General features: G+C 38.2%; 1 protein-coding gene across 3 annotated transcripts in view; it reads left to right on the top strand.

Annotated features, from left to right (window-relative positions):
- Positions 1 to 21,364, top strand: part of PLXNA4 (plexin A4) — a 965,210-nt gene that overhangs the window by 660,757 nt on the left and 283,089 nt on the right. For all 3 annotated transcript variants that reach the window (XM_082255302.1, XM_082255301.1, XM_082255300.1), the window contains 2 exons: positions 7,919 to 8,042; positions 15,265 to 15,418. In XM_082255302.1, coding sequence (XP_082111428.1) covers positions 7,919 to 8,042; positions 15,265 to 15,418 — 278 coding nt within the window. The remainder of the gene's footprint in view (positions 1 to 7,918; positions 8,043 to 15,264; positions 15,419 to 21,364) is intronic.

The following is a 21,364-nucleotide window of genomic DNA, read 5'->3' as shown; positions in this document are numbered from 1 at the left end:
CTGGCAAAACAAGTTTTAAAAGTGCTCCCTGCTGATTTTAGAAAATTGTATACAGCACATGCATAATAAAATATACAGTTTGAAAATATAGCGTGATGCATTTTTAAGATTATCAGTTGGGCTTTGCACAGATTTTTGTAATTAGTATTTAAGTACAGTAAAACCTTGGTTTGAGAGTAACTTGGTTTGAGAGCGCTTTGCACATTTTTTAAATACATTTTGACTTGATATACAAGCGATGTCTTGATATACAAGTAGCGTCATGTATAAAAAAGAAGAGAGGAGCCTCTAAAGTGTAGCAAAATGGTTACATTTAATGAAGGTTCAACATTTAGCAACTCACATGGTTGATGATTAAAACAGGCACATCTAAGAATGCAGGCATCCGGGGTAAAGCTGTCCACATAAACCATCCTCTGCACAGCCATCTTCATCATCCCTTCCCCGCTGAACTCCACGAGTGATTCAAATCCTCACTTTCAGATCACTCTACTGCAGGCTATTCTTCCCGGTCACGACTGCAGACTGACAGTGGTGAGAGTCAGTGGTTCAGAAGATGGTCTATGTGGACAGCTTTACCCCGGATGCCTGCACACTTAGGTGTGCCTATTTTAATCATCAACCATGTGAGTTGCTAAATGTTGAACCTTCATTAAATGTAACCATATTGCTACACTTAGAGGCGCCTCTCATCTCTCTTATATTCTGTAGCTCTGCTAGATTTTGCTTCTAATCCCCTTGGGAAGGCTGCATATTGTGGATGGACATTTTATGGTTACACAACCTATCACATTGCTATAATCTTTGTATATAGACTATAAACTGAAGGATTTGTGGAACGAATCATCTGAGTTTCCATTATTTCTTATGGGGAAATTCGCTTTGATATAAGAGTGCTTTGGATTACAAGCATGTTTGCAGAACGAATTATGCTTGCAATCCAAGGTTTTACTGTATATCTAAAACCCATTTTTACTGTTAGATCGAGAGTGTAAGTGGTAAAACTGTCTATTCTGTATTGCTGCTTGTATCACAGCTGAGGACATACACTATCTGTATTGGTTCTGGTGACCACTGTCTCTAAAACAGAAAATGTTATGATATCCAAAATGTTACAGTTGTCACCAAAATAAGAAATGAGTGGACATTTTCCAAAAGTGAAACCTTTTGCAAAGACAGCTGCTTGAGAAGGGATATGTTCCCTTTGGAGAGGTTTCCTGTCACTGCCTGTTGTTTCTTTGGCAGAGGAAGTGAAGGAATATTTCCACACATGGGACACAAACAGCAAAGTAAACCTGACAGTGATGTTATCCATTTCTTACTCTTCATCAGTCATGCCCCTCTGACGTGTTTTACCCACATATGTTTGTGTAAACCTGGGACACTGACACTGCAGGCTTGGAGTGGTGCAGATCTGTTATGGTAATAGCTGAAAAATAGGTTACAGGGGATAGTGAGCGGCTTGGATAATGCAACTAATACCCACCCATACTGCTTACTGTGTACTGAAATTTAGCATTGGAAGTGCTCAGTTCTCGGAGTTTATCCTTCTATCCCCAACATGGCTCGGAGCTCATCAAAGCAGGACTTCTCAAACAAATGAACACAGCTCAAAATGGTGGCTTTATGACATGTTGCTATAACAATAGGTAAAAGTCAGCCTCTAGAATGGGGATGTTGTGGTACAGGAAGGGTGGCATCTATGTGTGGTAAGGGCAACACCGTGTCTGGATAGGATGTACAGCCTGTTGCTTTTATACAAGTTGTTACTACTTTGCATAATAAAGAGAGGGTAATGTCAGTTAAAGCCCAACTCCAGAAAAATAATGTAATCTAAATAGTGCATTGGGCTTCAAATTACCTTACTCCTCAGCCTTAATTCCAAGCACCTCTTCCGAGGCCATCCTGCAGTGTAATGGATCAAAGTCACTTTTGACTCTATAAACCAAGCTGATTTCCTGCCTTGGTTACCAGGTATTTTTCCCTGCTCATTATCTTCTTAGGCATTGGTCCCCTCACTGCCTCTGTAAGTTCTCCCGCCTCTGGTGACTATGAGAGTGGCTGTTGGAAGTGTTGCCTCCACCAATAGGAGGTGTCCACATTATGCAAGCAATGATGTGGGCAGCCAAAGAAGGACTCCAGGGAAGAACTGTCACGTGACCTTGGCTTCAGATAAATAAAATGGGCATTTGGATAGTTTGGAGTTGAGCTTTAAAAACATTATTATCCAGAGTTAAAAAATCAATTTTGGGACTGCTAAGATGCTCACCTATCGAATTTTAAAGTACACCTGTCAAAAACCTCCGATTAGATCCATCAAGGTGAGTCTCACAAGGGCTGAGATTTTCAACCAAAAAACATCATCATTATTTTCATCTTGTCTTGCGGCTTGTATACCCAGGTCCCACTTCTATCATTGGTTGGTAATAGGGTGTGCCTTGTTTTTTTAGTGCAAGTCATTTTACTGCATAGTCCAGAACCATAAAGTATTAAATAATTTATTATCTTTTTCTCTTTGTAATACATCCTGTATCTTTAGTGAGTTGGTAGGCTGTCAGTGAGAAAATGTACTAGCTTTTTTTGTTATTGTTCAATAATTCAGGACCAAGCTAAAACCCTCTTTTCTCTTTTTATTATATACAATATATTTTGTTGAGTTTTTGGACTATTACATTTAAGCCTGCTGTTTGTGGATGCGTTAGAGCAGGGGTGTCCAACATTCTGACCTTTCTGGGCCAGAAGTGGAATTGTCTTGGGCCATATATAAAATACACTAATAGCTGATGAGCAGAGAAAGTTGAGCAGATCACAAGTTAACGTTCACTGATATACTGTAGATAATGTACCTGTCTGAGTAATAAAAGTTTATTTTTTGTTATTTTTTTTTTCCATAAAAGTAAAAGAGGGCAACATAAAATGAGTGCAATATTTGACACTGTTTTTGATAACCGAATGCATCAATAATTGGTTCAATGGATGTAGTAGCAATTCTCAATGAATTCCCAAGGTGCTCATCAGATACTTTGGTTCTAATTTCCCCCCATCCTGCTCTTCATCCTTGAAAATAGTTGCCCACAAATATAGATGCTGCCGAAAGCTGATGACATGAATAAGGCATGGTTGTGAAGAGTGGGATATTTTTCTTTGGGAAGATAAAACCTATAAAAGTCCAGTAAAGAGACACCGTTGATTTTTTCTTTGGCTGCATGTGTTCGCTAAGTGAACAATCAATTTTTTAAAGTATGTTTACGATTTTGTGTTGGTGCTGCATTCATAGCTATCTTGGGCTACAGGTTTGGACATTGCCGCATTAAAGAGATTTGACCTTACTTATTTTCATGATGACAACAGTTTTACTAGAGAGGAGGTGAGGAAAAATCTGCAAAAGGTACACAGACATAAATAAAAAGGTGACAGGGGGTTCTAACCATCCCCTACTTCACCTAAATAAGCACATTTTTACTTCTCAAAATTCTTGTTACTGTGACAGGGTATAAAGCAGAACAAGATTTGAAGGGACATCTTTTTAGTGGGCATAAAGACGTCAACAAATACATTCTTTCTAGCACAGAGAGGGGTAGTCTCAACCCCTGTTAGAATTTTATTGCTGTCTTTGTCTTCCTATCTACATGATATTGTGCCTCTAATTTCCTGATGAGTGAGGGGAAATCTCTGGATTGTAGTTATAGCCAGCAATACGATTCTATATTAAAAAAATGTTTTGACTGGAGTTGGCCTTCAATGTGTTTGTTTGGGTTGGGTTTATTTCACAACATACTATTGTGTGCACAAAGAAAATTTATTTTTTCACAATTGTATTACGACCAGGTATGTAGTTGTTATAGGTATACAGAAAACATGGTATGAGAGTTTCATATGCCTTCTGTAGCCCTTCACTCTCATATAGCTTAGAAAACCCCTTTGAAGTGCCCAGTTCATCCAACACTTGGACACAAGGAAAGGATCTGTTCCTTTGCCCCACTGTGGGATGAGAAGTTGTTTGCAGCTTTAGTTCGCATCGGCTCAAAAAAGTAAAAAAAAAAATATCTTCTGTTTTAAACTGAATTTGTATCTAATATAGGCATTTATTTCAAAATAGAGATATCTATGGACAGCAGTATTATTTTTTCAATAATGTATTTTTTGAGTCATTGTACCGGAGTTATTGGATGCGTCAATGAATAATAAAAACCATGAGTGAGGTTTCTTTAAGCTGTTCCCCATCACTCAGTTTACTGGTAGAAAGGTTGACTTTATTAAATTTCACCATACACATTGCTTCAATAGACAAATCCCCTGATATACAGTAGGAAGACTTCTTACTGTGCAGAAGACTTACACAGTATGCAACATTTATCTCTATTTCTTCCGGCAATATTTTAAAATAAATAAAATAAAATAAACACTGCCATTAGATTAATTGACCAGGGACTCCTAATGAGTTCTACATTTTTGGAGGCATATCCCAATAATGCATTCCTCTGACTTTCTTCTAATTAAATCATATCTGATTGGTAGAATTTCACTTGGTGTCTCTGCTGTGCCAAGCTCCCTTTTCTCTTTGAAAGATCTGATGAGAGCTGGTTTTGTTTTCACAGCTAATAGCTCCCCTGCTGCACTATCGGCATCTGCCTCGGTTTGCAAGAGTTTTATACACTTAACCCAGTGCAGTGAATGTATTGCCTCTGAGAGTTCCCATTAGAAAATGTTGCATATTTATAAAATACAGTCAGAAAGATGTATTTCTAATTCTTCTAGCGTCAGTGAAAAATTCACTGGCTTGCTGCCTTTCTGTTCCAGTGGATTGACAGAGCCTCAGTATGTGTAATGGATAATATTGAATTGATCTTTCTGAGCTGCCCAGCATTGGCCTGGGCCTAATAGCATCACAATCATATAAATTATTTCTGCCCATAAATGTATTTGAGGTTTGCAAAATGCAACAGAACTATAATGTTTTTATTATTATCAAAATGTTAAGCAGCTCCTATGAATGCCCACCAGTCCACATATTTACTTGCTTACAATAAAACTAAAAAACACCAGATTGCTAGTCTGGGTGCTAGGGTTGCTTATTCATTGGCATGTTGGTTTCATTTGGTATGATAAGGCACACTTTGAACTGAGAAATGTATGTGGTGAATCATATTTAAAAATTTCCCTTGTTGTACAAAGCGATTATTGCATGCCTGTGGGGAAAAGGGGCAATACACACAACCAATGCAAGTTCTTTACTATGCCATGTATCTAAATTGAATGTACTCAATGCTTTTTCATCTCAGTTTGATGTTTTAGATCATTAAAACACATGTGCAACAAGTTTTCCTACTTTCAAACTAGGCTACTTCCTATAAATGCCTATTTAGTTTAGACCAGTGGTTCTCAACTCAGGTCCTCAGGACCCACCAACAGGCCAGGTTTGCAAGATAACTAAATTACATCACAGGTGATCTCGTTTGCTGCTCAGCGATTGCAGTATTCTAGTCTGCATCTCCCCAGGTAATACTTAAAATCTGGCCTGTTAGTGGGTCCTGAGGACCAGAGTTGAGAACCACTGATTTAGACGATTAGTGCCCCAACAACATTTCAGGTGCTGCATTCAAGGATTCTGTCCTTCCTAAATAAGAAGTATCACTTTTTTACCATTCCCAATGGGTCAAAGTACATGCAGTACTGTTTCCCATGTTTCTAGATATAATGCAATGCTAGCTTGGTCGGACAGGTCACCTGTCCTCCCTTTGGTGTACAGTGACCTGACACGGCAGCTAACTGCAAGGCACTTTTCTAGCAAGTACCAGTCTTCTACTCTCAGGCAAGGCAGACCGAGCACCCCCCCCCCTTCAACCCCCACAAGGCTACCCAGCACCACAGTTAGCAAGGCAAGCACTGGCACAAGGAGTCAGCCTTACCTTCCTCCACATTCACTGTGCCAGTGCTTTCCCTACTAGCTGTGGTGTTGGGTAGCCATGTGGGAGTTGTAGGGGGGGGGGGGGTGCTCAGTCTGACATTTCAACCATCATTACAGCGCATCTTGGAAAATGGGTCAAATTGCTACTTGTACTTTATTTCATTGGAAACTGAACACTGAGGAAAAAAAAAGTGATGCTTCTTTGCAAGCTAAGGACACATATGCCCAGACTATAGACATTCAACTATTTGCATATCCTAGATAAAAAGAAGGTTGTAACCGCGCTAAAGGTGACAGGTAGTGAGCTGCGACTTCAAGTGTGACCACACCCCTAAAAATTATGTATTGTATAAGTCGCGCTAAATTGAAAAAACAAACAAATAAATGTCCAACTGTTTAAAGTCCCAAATATCATAAAGGTGACTAGTGAATTATGAGAATCTTGTGCTGCTTCCAAAAGATTCCGTAGGAATTGTGCTTACCAGAACGGCAATTTTAAATTGCAGAATTCATGTGATGAGATGAGTTCACATGCCCAGGTGATCCAATGGAATTCTAGCGCAAGGAACTCCCGATATAATGGTCGTGTATCATGTGGAGGAAAAATAATAATAATCCATAGCGTGATACCGTACAAAAATGTCAATATAAAACTGTGTAGGACTACAAGTACTGTGAAATCCTTCACCAATTGTGCAGCCGCTTACCAAAAATAACTAGTAAATGGGCATGTAATTGCATATCCTAACAGGCATACAAAAAAAAAACACTCCTCACTGACCTATCTAACTGCAAGTGCTGTGGAGAAAAGTATTCTCAAAAATCACAACAGATACTATGAAGTTGGGTTTCTAACACCTTACAGCTCCAGGTATTTTTTAAATTAGAAGGTTGGGAGGCTGAAAGCCTTGGCTGCCAGAGAAAATACAGTAAATAGAGAGGAGTACAATTTCACTGCCTTTGAACTTAGAAAAAAAAAAATTTTCCCAGTGCCTGCAGCTTCAGCGATCAGCAAGGTCTTTTTGTAAAAGCTACTAATTTAGGAAAATGTAAATGCTTTGCTGTCCATAGCTGAACATAGGTGCTCTTTAAATGGGCCCATAGCCTCAAAATCTGCACTAATATTTTTGCTGTCTTTTTATCATTATTATTAGTAAAACACAGCCTATACAGGATATAACTACAATTAATGGCAAATTGCTGAACATAGAACTGAAGTATTACAGCATCTATACTTAACATCTTTCTTTGTTTTTATTTATTTATTTATTTATTACCAGATTTCTGTTGCAGACTAATATCCATTTTCCATACAGTAGGTCACTCCTAGTAAGTCAGTTAAGGGCCTATGTACACAAACATTTCAAAACTGCTTTTCTCCCTATAGTGCATTGTTAAGGGTAACCATGATCACTGGCTAATGAATAGAAATGGGCTTGGGCGTGTTCGGATGCAAGTCTCAACTCACCTGAGCAATCCTGCCAGGAAGCCGTCACTTCAAACCACCAATCGTAGGCAGTGAGGCATTTCCCGGCCCACAGCTGCACAAAAAACACACTGCCCCTGTTTGGCGATATGCAGTGACGGCTTCCTGGTGGAATTGCTTAGGTGAGTTAAGACTAGGATCCAAACATGCCTGAGCTCATCCCCACCAATGACTTGTTCTTACTCAGCAACAACTAAGACAACGGCAGGCAATTAGAATGGAATTACCAAACCATCTTCAAGTGCTGCAATACATTTTTATCTTCATTTATTTCTGTTATATAACACATACCTGTATATGATAAGCAGTGGTAATGCAGTTAACACAATGGAGCTTTTGCATATATGGCATGTAATGTTTGGGCTTCATGTAGGTGGAGAATCAGTGGGGTCTAATTTGTGGGCCAATGCATATTTAGACTTTTAGCTCTACATGTGACATAACCTTTTGCAGCTTTTAGCAATTTTTGGATAAATTGAAGTAGACTATCATAGATAACATCTGTGTTTTGTTCTGTGTTATAGATGTACACGAAAAGAGAGATGTGAGCGTTCTCATGAGGCTCGAAGATTTGCGTCAGAAATGAAGCAGTGTGTCAGATTGACCGTCCATCCTAACAATATCTCTGTCTCTCAGTATAATGTGCTGGTAAGAATCCTCTTAGTCTTTAGAACAGCATAAAGCAGTTTTATTTTTATCTTTCCTAGGTACAGTATGATCTATCTATCTATCTATCTATCTATCTATCTATCTATCTATCTATCTATCTATCTATCTATCTATCTATCTATCTATCTATCTATCTATCTATCTATCTATCTATCTATCTATCTATCTATCTATCTATCTATCTATCTATCTATCTATCTATCTGTATATATATATATATATATATATATCAACAAAGAAACCTAACAACAAAGTACATGGTAATTACTATAGCTAAAGATTCAAGCTTAGTCATTTAATGAATGTAATAATTTCTCCGAATTCATCATTATTTTCATTGTTAATGTGGAAAAGCTGATCTATGTTGAATCATAGAATTTACACTTATAGAGTTATCTTTGGGAGAACAAAAGCAATTTGCTGGCGGATTTGCGTTACAGCCAAACAATTGCTTCTGAATTGAATCTGCAGGAAGAGAGACCTATTATCCTGTGTATTAGGCCCCAGTGCAGGCTAGAAATTGAGGAAAGCCTCATGGGGGTTAAGCCATTCACAGGGAACAGAAAGCAGAGTAGGGCTCACATCAATTCATTACTATCGGACAGGAAGAACTGTACCTGCATTTAAATGATTGGCCACTTTTACACTGCTGTATTGCAGAATTATTTTGGACAGGCTGAAATAAATGAAAACGTTATGTACCTACAGTATGTATGGATATCCTGTATAGGAAACAAATATATTGTACAACTTTATATTATGTTAAATTTCAGTTTCCCAAATCATTACTAATACTTTTTCTACTGTCCTAGTCCAAAGACAAGCTGCTCTACTTTTGTTTAGCCTGTAACACATTTCTGGTATTTGACACCACTTAAAATCAATAGGAATGCTGTCAGTTATAAATAATTACTGCAGAACACCTTGGTACACTGAAAATAACTGCATACTTCACCTGTAAATAAATATGAGGAGAATTGTTCACAAACATATACATTCTATACTTTAATAATTTAATAATGCTGCATTTGCTAGAGACCTATACTGGTATATTAACCCCGTGTCTAACAGTATTTAGTAACATAAAGCAAGCTGCAAATACCGGTCCTACAGAAACATAAAAATACTGAAGCCATTTTCCATGGGGTAGATCGTATAATAATTGAAACTACTGGTATATAAGGATTGATGGTTGTATTCATAATTGCTAATTAATATGTTAAAATTGCACATGTGGTTAATTAAAAAGGCAAAGGGCCAAGTGAGGTAGCCCATGGAAACAAAGCTTCAATCAGCTTGGATTGCTCTAAATGGAGTAAAGAAGAATGCTTCATAGTTTCTATCACTTACTAAATTGGACATCATCATTGTTCTTTGCATCCCCTTTTATATAATTGATGTGATCTGCAAGTTATGTTGGGAATAAAATAGGGCATATATTCATGGGCCCTTGGATTACCTCATATATACAGATATACTTGAAGTATAACTTTGTGGGTAACAGAGGTAGCAACTAGGAAGCCTCTGATGTGATCCCTTTATGTATAGACATGCGGTCTGCCATACACTGACAAATCCATGGTTGTTGATTCATTTGTTGAAGGTTAAATGCCGGACAGTATATACAATTACCTAAACTGGCATCATGAATATAACACCAGTGCTCCCTCAGGTGCCTTCACATTGCTTTCCTGAACTGCAAGAGCTCCAAAGCTCAGGACTCCTTAATATGCCAACCTTGACTTTTCCGAGGAATACCAAACACTGCCCTGTAACTTACTGTTGATTTTTGAGGTTGCACACCATAATAAGTAACCAATAGAGAGTCACAGTTAATGGAAGTGTTTAGATCAGAGCTAAGCTTTCATTGGTGAGTGTAAGATTTGAATCTCAGAGCATTTTGGATTTCGGGGCTCCTAGGGTGCTTAAAAACTCATGGGAAGGCATGTGGTGGCACCTAAGGGTGCTTACGCTTTATTCATGCTGAAACGTTATTTTAAATGATGTACTAACAGGTTTATAACCTACAGAAAAGAATACATAACATTATGTTAAAGTGTAATAAAAGCCAAAACCTTTTTTCATTTTAGATAGAGTGATGAGAGGCAAGGACTCCTGTCAGGTTGTTATTGTTGTTTATGCCCTTGCTTGGGAGATTTACTCTCTTCATTTATATTGAAGACTAGGATTGAAAGTGAGGAAAAATCCAAAATTTAAAGTTATGCGAATATTGTCTATAAGGGGATTTACCTCACTGAAGAGATTTCCTCTCTCATGTCCTATTGTGCCTACAGAAAAGTAAATGAAGAGGAATCTCTTGAATGGGACACAGATGGCATTAAACAAAACTGACTAGAATTTTAACCCATCTTTGTCTATCAAAAAATAAAAAAGGGTTTGCTTAAGCTATACATTAAAGGGTTAGTTCACTTAACTTTCTTTGCAGCTAGGGGGTACCAGTAGCTAAAAACAAACTTTACAGCTATGACTTAAGTTGAATAATGTCCTTTGTTTGTGTGTAGGCTATTTGCTCACCCCCCGAAGCCATGTCTAAATCTCCAAGAGATGGTGTTTCCCCAACCTGCATGTTTCTTGGATGTTGCTAAGATGCTCCCAGCTGTTGATGTGCTGCCCCATGATCACAGGAACTCTTCCTCTCTCCAGTTTAAATTGCCCCCACATGCACTGCCTCCTCATCACAGTGACTATGAGCTCAGAGCTGCTGCAATGAAGGGATAGCAAACCGGGCATGCACTGGGTTTTGTATCAAAGAGAGAACATACTCATGTGATGGTGGGGATGAGCATCAACAGCTGAGAGCATCTTGGCAACATTCTAACAGCAAGGCTGAATGGGGGAACACCAATTGTGGAAGTTTTTTGACATGTCCTCAGGAGGTATGTAAATGGCTTACATCTATAGAAAGAGCATTATTCAACTTTAGTCAAAACTGCACAGATTATTTTTATCTACAGGTGCCCCTTAACTGCACAGGTAGTTTTGGTAAGGATGAACTAACCCTTAAAGCAGTACTTGGTTTTTAGTACCCAAAACCTAGTAATAGGTATTTTTCACCTTTAGAAATGTTGTGCCACAAAAAGTAAAACAGTAAGGTTTCCCTCTATATCCCTTGTATCAAATCCTAACCTGGCTCTTAAGCTGATACCTTCCTCATTTCTAAACCATAACATGGTGGGTAAGGGTTAAAACCTCTGACAATGTCTTTATTGCTGTCTGTGCCTTCTTGTCCAGAAGACCATATCTTTAAATCAGTGCTGCTATCTACCAGTGAATGAATGGTGCCGTGGTAATGCCCTCCTCCCCTACCCCAGGAGGTGGGCTCATGACACCCTGTATTCACAGCAGAATCCACATTCTTTGAATTTGAATGATACTGTTATTCAAGCCAGAAGACTGAAGACATCGTATGGCAAAAGTAAATATTGAATGGTGAAAGCTTCGGGTTGAAGGTTTGTATTGTAACCTGGGATGAGGGGCATTGGAAAAAAATAAAAATTGAATGTTTGGTTTTAAGGAAGTGGTGGTGATTTATAGTAGACTATATACTGTGTAACAATCAAGGTAAATGGGGTTCAACAGTTAAAATTTAGAGCAAGTCAGCCACTAGTGAGGTTGCCTGTTTCTCCTATCAATTGTTCACCGGATGTTGTGTGATGCCATAAAGCCCCAGAAAAGTCCATTCAGCTATAGATAATAGCACCACTTAATAACAAGTGGTCTTTTTGACTTTGGCAATTGTGTTTTTCAAGAATCTACACGTTTAAAAAGCGTAATTGATTTTCTTTTGCAAAAATGCACTTGATTGCAGTCTTCTGGAGTAATTATTTGCAGCAGAATTATTTTAAAGATGTACAAGATCTATTATTTTGAATGGATCTTTTGCTCAGAGCAGCGAAGAATAACAATACTATTTCCGCATAATGTGCTCATCCTTGAAATCATCAATTTCTTTGAGCCGCTCATTCTTTCTTGGTCATAGCAGCCCGGTTGTATCCACATTGCATGGAGCATCGGCTTGTAGCAAATAATATTATTGTGCTTGTTCCATTCTTTTACAAAAAAAAAAAAATCACATCCAATATTGAGTGATATTGAACAACCTCGATAGTTAAACAACAACATTGTCAAGACATTTTAATTATGCCTTATTTAAGCTACCAGTCTTGGATTTCTATATTTTCATTCCTTTGAATATTGGGAATGTTTGCAAGGCACAGACCCTGTTTCAGTGGTTTTTCTACAAAGTTAAGAGTATAACAAAATATTTAAAATGTATTAGATGAAAGACCTTTTCTCCTTAAAGGACAAGTATACTTTTAAAGCAATCCTGTCACTAGGAGGAAAACTGGGACTAGACTAATCCTGTGAATGAAGAAGCTTTATACTTTCCTTTTGAAACTGCTGTGGCTGTTGCTATCGGACACTTCTAGGTGTGTCAAATAGAATATCTGCCACTGGGCATTGTGTTTTTCTCCCGTGCGTCGCTACAGGACATTCTATTAATTTTTGGGTCAGGCACACTACAGGGCACAGTAGTGATACAGAGATAAGACATACTAAAGTACTCAGTAGTGATATAGACATCAGGCACACTACAAGACACAGTACTGATATATTGGTCAGACACCATGGTGGATACAGTAGTGATATAGGTGTCAGGCACACTATAGGGGTCAACGAAAGGGACCATAACACCAAGAGGGGATATGCTTTCTGGCTGTTATGGATGACACCACTCGCAGGTGGCACTGGCATGCCTGAGGCATGGAGACTAAGGGGGAGATTAACTAAAACTGGAGAGTGCAAAATCTGGTGCATGGTAGCCAATCAGCTTCCTACTTCAGCTTGTTCAATTAAGCTTTGACAATAAAACCTGGCAGCTGATTGGTTTCTCTGCAGAGCTGCGCCAGGTTTTGTACTCTCCAGTTCTAGTAAATCAACCACTAAGTGACACCTGGTCTTCACAAGAGAACCCTGCCAATGGGCCAATGACCCTAGTGGTCTCGAGGCTATTTTTCAGTGAGATGTCACTAGGTCTTGACCCTCAGGAGGTCAACAGAGTAGGGCAACTATGATGCAGAGACAGGCAGGTAGGAGTAGTCAAGATCCAGGCAGAGTTTGAAGCAGAGAGCAAGCATAAGTAGTCAAAGTCCACGCAGTGGGTGCCAGTCGAAAGTCCGCAATCTGAGTTAGCAATGAGTAAGGAAGAAAAATGATAGTCTCATTAACAAGGTAGCTTATGAGAAGTCACAACACCGATGGTTATGAGGGAAGGAACTTAAATAACCTCTTAGGCCTATGTGCACACCCAGCATTAGGGATGCATGCTAATTTGTGAAAACACACGAACACTAAAAGGCCAAGATGCATGACACACTGCAAGTGGACATGATGGGCCATGCCTTTGGATGTACAAATGCGCTTCCTATAGGTACTGTAACACTGACACTTCCAGAACTGCCAGGTAGCAGTACCCATAACTCCTAAAGCCAGCTAGGATTTTATTTACCAGCCCCTGGATAGGTGAGTGTAAAACGTCCTCAAAGCTTTAAATAAAAAGTGTACTACCCTATTATATGTAGCCCTCCTCAACTTAACTGTTCTAGAAACTCCCCATCTCAACTGCTTATTTATCTCAAAAATACCCTAATTATTGGGTGAGCTACAGGCAACCTGATACATCTTAGTATGATGCTGATCCTGCATGCTTAACACTCATCTTAAAATTTTCTAATAGGTTTTGGATACAGTATTGTCCTCATGGAGGACCTTGTTTTCCTTTTTGATTTGACACTCATTGCCCAGACAGAAAGCAAGGTGTGAAATCCAAATGGGGATACAAGCAGCAATAAAATCCTCACGGAGGTTCTAAACCACTTTGTTGGATAATGTGTTTTTACTAATACCTGTGTCCCCATTAGGGGTTTTCCCTCTCCTTGGGGAGATTTGCCCTCATTTTCTGTAACATCCCAGGGACAGATATTGCAGGGAAATCTTTACAGTGGGAACACATGCTGCACCAAAAAAATAGAAATGCTAACCCTCCTTCTAAAATCAAAAATGTTTTGCCTGAGGTTGAGGTATCATTTATTCATTTTTTTATTTATTAAGAGATATCACAGTATTTAACTCACAATGCTTTATATTCCTTTCTACACATATGACTGACACCATCTTTCTTCAGGCATCATCCAGGGTCAGCATATGTTTCCTGGACCAAGATGCTGCCAGAGATAACAGCCATTTAACCTATGATATCTGCACCACTGGCCTTCATGTTCTTGGCTGTGTTGTACATACATATGCCCCACACAAATCAGCCTCTCACATTTAGTTACAATGTTTAGTCTCAGTAAGTGTCGACTAAAAAAGATGTTTTGGCAGCACACTGATGATTGTATTCTCCTACATTGCACCTCCCAAAGCCTAGGCACAGTTATGTGACTGGAGCTGAATTCATTTATTTATGGTAAAGATAGTTTTTATTTAGGTATACTTATAATATTAAAATATGCTTGTTTTTACTTTGCTGTTTTTACTTTACTTTGTTGTTTTTACTTTACTTTGCTGTATTGCCTCTTTCACACATACGGACCGTTCATTTCATTAGTTCAGCCATGTTTTTTTGTCCTCATTTTTTTCAGTCAACATCAGTTTCACATCTATTTTTCATCCATGGTCACCTGTTTTTCATCCTTTGTCATCAGCTTTTCATCCATTTTTCATCCTTTGTCATCAGTTTTTCATCCGTTTTTCATCTGTTGTCATCCGAAAAATAGGGCTTTCAAATGGATGTTGACGGAAGCGGATGAAAACAGATGTAAATGAATGATCATCCATTTACATCCGTTTTTCCATAGAAATTCATTGATGTCCATTTTTTTATCCGTCAACGGATGAATGAAAAAACAGACAAACAGTCCGTATGTGTAAAAGGGGCCTAAAAGTGAGAGGAAATATGTCTGCAATATGTTGTCTCCGCTAATTATATAGAAAACAAGAGCAACAGTCAGTAGCCAACAGTTTTGTTACACCACAGTCAATAGATTAACACTTTGCATGTAAAAAAAAATGAGTATACAATGCACTAGTTTTATCCCGTGTTTACTTACAATTGTTCATCAATGCACAAAGTTCTGCTTTTGATTAACTTCACTGGATTTTTTTTTTTTTTTTACAGCTGGTGTTGGAGGCTTACAATGTACCAGAGCTGTCCGCTGGTGTCAACTGCACATTTGAAGACCTTTCAGAAATGGATGGCCTGGTGGTTGGAAATCAGATCCGATGTATTTCACCAGCAGAAAAAGAAGTACCCCGTATTATTACTGAAAACGGTAAGAAACAGCAATATGTTTAGGCCTGTAACAAATAAAGTTCAAGCACACTGATCTGAGCATAACCAGTCTAAATGTGAAGGGCTATAGTATCTTGTGCTTGTGTGAGATTATCAGAATGCCAACAGACTATTTGGCCACAAACAACATTGATAATGGTAGTTTAACACCTTCATGACCGGAAGTGATTGTAAAGTTTTGTTTTTTCCCATAAAAATAACAAACGTGTTATACTTACCTGCTCTGTTGCAGTGCATTTGCACAGAGCAGCCCGGCTCCACCTCTTCTCGGGTCCCTCTTCTGTGATCCTGGCCCCTCCTTCCTGGTGAGTGCCCCCACAGTATGCAGCTTGCTATGGGGGCACCCAAGCAGAGTCCCAGCTCCATGTGTTCATTCAGACAGGAAGCTCTGAGCTGACCCTGCCCTCCCCTCTCTCCTGATTGGCTAGCTGACTTTGATTGACAGAAGCGGCAGCCAATGTCGCCAATCAGGAAGGAGAATCTAGGATGGCTGAGACACTCGTAAACATCGCTGGACAGAGAGGGACCTCAGGTAAGTATTAGGGGGGCTGGGGGGGGGGGGGGGGTGGCTGCACACAGAAGGACTTTTATCCTAATGCATAGAACGCATTAAGATGAAAAAGAAAAATTTCTGAGCTTGGTAGCCCAGACCTTAATTTGCAGCGTCAGGTTAACTTACTAACTTACTAATGACTCACTAATTACTAATCTGCTTACCTATATCATTTATACTACAATTTATGTGTGTATAAAGTTTATATTTGATACACAATTACAAAAATTGCTCTGCTCCTGTTTCCCATTTTAAGCTCATAAATGGGCATAAATATGAAAAAGGCAATTTTAGTTATTTTACATAACAGTTTTTAATCAAATCTTTTAACCGTCTACAGGCTACATGTAATCATCATAATTGACTAAAATGGTGATCACATGACTAGAAACCTTGTTAATCGATTTCCTACAGTGGTCAGTGAGAGGCTCAGAATTTCTATCCTCCTAGTTCTCAGCTGGAACATAAAGTCATTTTCTCACTGCATTAAGAACTGCACTAAAGAATGTTAATCTACAGATTGTGATCAGCTAATGGGTAATAATTGCATCTATTGGAGAAAGAATCATCATTAAATTGCTTGTGCCATCGCAGCCATTTAGTATTTGATTGAGCCAATCTGGGTATTGATTGGTAGTAGATGTCATACAAAGGGTGTATTTGACATTCACTAAATATTCACTGCAAGGGAATCTTCTTTGTGCAGGGGTTTTAAATGGCAGGGATTGATTCACCTCCAGTAAATGTTTATGTAAAGCCACATTAACTGTTGTTTAAATCTGCCCCAAAGTGTAAATAGTAGTACAATAAGCCGCCGCTCACACCAATGCAACTTGTTATGTGATTTGACAGATGAAACGGAACTGTTCAAATTGGTGTGACGCCGACTTTGAGGTGTCGCACCGATTTGAAAAAAAAAGCTCTGCACCATTTTGTTGGGGATTTCAGGTGCGACTTGCCGAGACATCTGTGCCTGAAGTCGCACAGTTGTCATCCAAGCTGTACCTGAAGTCGCACTGACATGCGCCTTTGAAACAGTGTGATTTCAAGGTCAGATTCGGTGTTAATGGGGGCTAAGTTTAGAGTGGATGAATCTATTATCATGATTGGTGAACATAATACCATCCTGATGGAAGTTGTGTAATTTTAAAAATTAAACAGAGTTAACAAGCGCTGAGTTAAAAATGTAAAAAGCGCTGCAAGACAGTATTTTTTTTTTTTTTGTGGATGGAAAAGGTAAAAGGATATGGGTTTCCTCACTCATTATCCTACAGTTTTACGACCCCCTCTGTGACTATCCCCCCCCCACCTCCCCCCCTGTCTTCAGCTCTCCCTCTGTCTTATCTCACTAACCATGCTAGTTTTATTACCATTGCCAGTTAGTAGTAGGTTCACACTAAGGCGACACAACTCCTTACTACTTCGGAGCGACTTGCAGGGACTTCACATAATGGAAGTCTATGCAAGTCGCTCAGAGGTCGCCCTGAAGTAGTACAGGACCCTTTTTCTAAGTCGGAGCGACTTGTGTCGCTCCTATTAGAACGGGTCCTGTAGCGGTCAATGGACCACGAGGGAGCGCGACTTGTCAGGCTGACAAGTCACCTGACAAATCGCGCTAGTGTGGACCGGCTCTAAATTTGTTTATGTTTGCTTGGTTTTCTCTTTTTTTTCCTTTGTTTAGCAGAATGGTAAAAAAACACACAGTCTCTAAGCCATTTTGTTAATCAGTACTGCTTGGATCTTGATGAAGGGGACATACCCCGAAAGCTTGTCCTGAAAAATTGTATGTTAGAGCAAATAAAAAAAGTATCAAAAATATAATGTGGACTTTTCACTCGTTGAATACTTACAGTATTTCTTATTTGTCTTATACTACTTTGGATGTACAATTTTACTTTATATTTGAAACACTTGTAAAGTTTGCATATTAAAAAAAAAAAAAAAAAATATTGAGGACATTATATGCTTGAACTTTTTAACTGTAAAAAAATATATATATATGTGTATATATATATATATATATATATATATATATATATATATATATATATATATATATATATATATATATATATACATATATATTTATTTAATTGATTTATTTATTTTTGGAGAGGAAAAAAATAATTAAACTGATCAAATTTTAAATATTGGTTAGGGCCCTCAACTAATTGAAGTTTAAACTGATCAATGTAAATAATGATGCTCTAGTGATGACACTTTATGTAATAAATATATATATACAGACCTTTTATATTACTTTACTATTTTATATTTATAGACATTGATTTGAGTTCCAATGCTTCTAAAGCCAATGTCTAGAAGCCTTTCAATACCATAGACTTATGACAAAAGTAGAACTGGAAAAATGATATAAAATATTAAGTACAAGGAAAAGGTCAGTTTCATTCAGTAACAGTAAAGGTAGTAAATATGGTGCTTTCACACTGTGAAAGAAAACAGAGAACAGAAAATGACTTGAAAGGTTCTTGGGCCTTGGAGGTACACTCAGGCTTAATCGAGGTTAGAATCAGAGTTTACAGAGTAAATCCTATATTATCTTCCCTCTGGGCTGCATATCTGAATAAAGCTCAGATGAAATAAAAAATAAATAGATTGCACTGAATTTTTAGTGTTTACACACAGTAAATGTGCCCAACAGACACACAATAATGCCTACAGCAGATCTGCAGTAAACGTAGGCACAAGATTACAATTTGCACTTTTGACAAATACAGTAATTTACAAAGCAATAAACTACAGTTTAATTCTCTACAGAACGTTTTACCTAATATGTGGAGCCAACGCTAGACAAATGCTTCTAAAACAATACTAACCACTTCCACTCTCATACAGGTTCTTTTGAACCAGATCAATTTTTGTATTTCCACTATGAGCGAGTTTTATTGCAAATCTTACTTAAGATAACAAAGTAATACAAACTTTTTTTTTTTAAAGGTGAGGACTAGGTACTTTTTTGGCAATATTGTTTTGTAAAACAATATTTTATTTTCTATGGAATCTATAGACAAAAGACAACAAATGCAAAAAAAAAAAAAAAAAGTTTTAATTTTAAATAAAAAGTAAATATTATAATATCTATTATAGGGTATTTTTACTGGGGAGACATGGAGTCATATACTATACAGAGATGGCATCAAGATTGTCTTGTTCTTTCTTTGCAGCAGCATAGGTAGCATTAGATCAGCTAGTGGTTACAGAGAATTAAAGGTGATGCTACATATTTTTTTGATTGTGAAGCACCATGTTTAGTTGCTGTTGGTTTGTATAGTGACATACAAAGGATAGTTGCAGTGTGTACTGGCTGCACTACTGAGATGCCCTAGATGACCACATATTGTGATATTCTTTCACACCAGACCTAAGAAGGTGGCTCATGACTAGGGATGATCGAACTTTTGAAAAGTTCGGTTAGGCCAGAACATCCGAACTTCCCGAAAGTTCGGCCCGGATTTCAGAACCCTATTGAAATCAATGGGACCCGAACTTCGGTAATCAAAAAACACAATTTTTAAGCCCTAAAACCCAATAAATGCCCATAAAAAGTCCCTAGGGTTCTGGGTCATGCCCCATTAACTATTAATCACACAAAAAAAAGTTCTTAAAAATTGTCATTTTTGATAAAAAAGCCAATTATTGAATAAAAAAAAGAGAGATTTTTTGATTTTGACTTTGGATTTAGTATCTGGGGGGTCTAAAAAGTGTACATGTGAAGTTTCAGCTCTGTAGCATGTCCAGAACCATGAAAAAAAATAGATATTTTTTCAGTAGAACAGGGATGTGGGACCCTCCTTTTACACCTATATGATCTTTTTTTTCTGGTTCTGGACATGCTACAGAGCTGAAACTTCACAGGTACACCTTTTAGACCCCCCAGACACAAAATCACACAAAAAAAGTTCTTACAAACTGTCATTTTTGATAAAAAAAAGCCAATTATTGAAAAATTAAAAAAAAAAGAGATTTTTACTTTGGATTTCGTATCTGGGGGGTCTAAAAAGTGTACATGTGAAGTTTCAGCTCTGTAGCATGTCCAGAACCATAAAAAAAGGATTGTTTGTTTTTTGAACACTTTCAGCTCAGGGGGTTGGCTTCTCTTCTCGGTTTTCACACCTTGCCGGTTTAATAGCAGGCATTTTTTTGGGTTCTTTGCAGTCAGGAAAAACATCTGAACTTGTGTATAGTGGTACTGTGCACAAGTTCAGATGTTTTGCCTGCCTCCAAAAACCCCTAAAAAATGCCAGCAAAAACACTCCTGGGCATTTTTTTTTTTTTGACGCTAGCGTTTTTTTTGGCATTTTTCGGGGTTCTTTTGAGGCAGGCAAAACATCTGAACTTGTGTATAGTGGTATATATACACACATAAGTATATGTATATAGACACCTAGCCATATATAGGTGTGATAGTAGCAGAAATATATTACTGTAAATGATTTCATTAGCGCAAGCATATATTTCTGCTACTATCACACCTATATATGTCTAGGGGCATATATACAGACATATATGTGTATATATACACCCCCTATACACATGTTCAGATGTCATGTCTGACATCAAACATGTCCTCAAAAAAGCACTGGCAGTGGCAACCCCTGCTGCATGAAAAATGCTTGCTGGTGAGAAGCCATATTCCTGTCCCGAAGCAACTCAGAGAAATGATCATTTCTCTATAGCGGTCACCCTGCTATGGAAGGGTTTTGTCACCCTTCCATAGCAGTCACTGTCAGTTAACCCTACACTACACTACGGTCCCCTTATACTTAACACTTTCCCTACAGAAACTAAATTTTTGAAGCTAACTTAAGTGTAAAGGAGCACTCTAACTACACTAGATATCCCTTTCCTCACACTAATAAAGGCTAAATGACACTTTTAAAGTAAAATTAACAGAACTGCTTCCACTCTCTTCCATGTCCAGTATAACAATGCTAGGAATATGGCGGGGGCTATCTTATATACTGGGGGGCGTATTCACTAATGATTGGTCTAGGGACCCCCTAGTCACTCCAATCACATTCCTAGCATTGTCCTGCCCCCTCAATTGGCTTTTGCTAATGGTTCTGGTCCAATCACGGGCTTTTAAAGCCCATTTCCTGAAGCATTGCATTTTGGTCAGTTCTGGTTGCCGAATTCCGAACTTTTTGGGCAAAAAGTTCTAAATTCGGCCTAACCTCGAACACCCAAAGTTTGGGCCGAACCGATGGTGGACCCGAACCATTCGATCATCCCTACTCATGACAAGAAGTCTTGGCACAGCTAGGTTTTTGTTTAATACTTTATTTAAAAAAAATATGTTACCCCAAAATTTCAGATATGTGTCTTGTTGTACCATGTACTTGTGTTAAAAAG

The sequence above is a fragment of the Pelophylax lessonae genome (assembly GCF_965119305.1).
Source record: "Pelophylax lessonae genome assembly, chromosome: 4".
Taxonomy (NCBI): Eukaryota; Metazoa; Chordata; class Amphibia; order Anura; family Ranidae; genus Pelophylax; species Pelophylax lessonae.
This window is presented reverse-complemented; position numbering and strand designations above follow the sequence as displayed.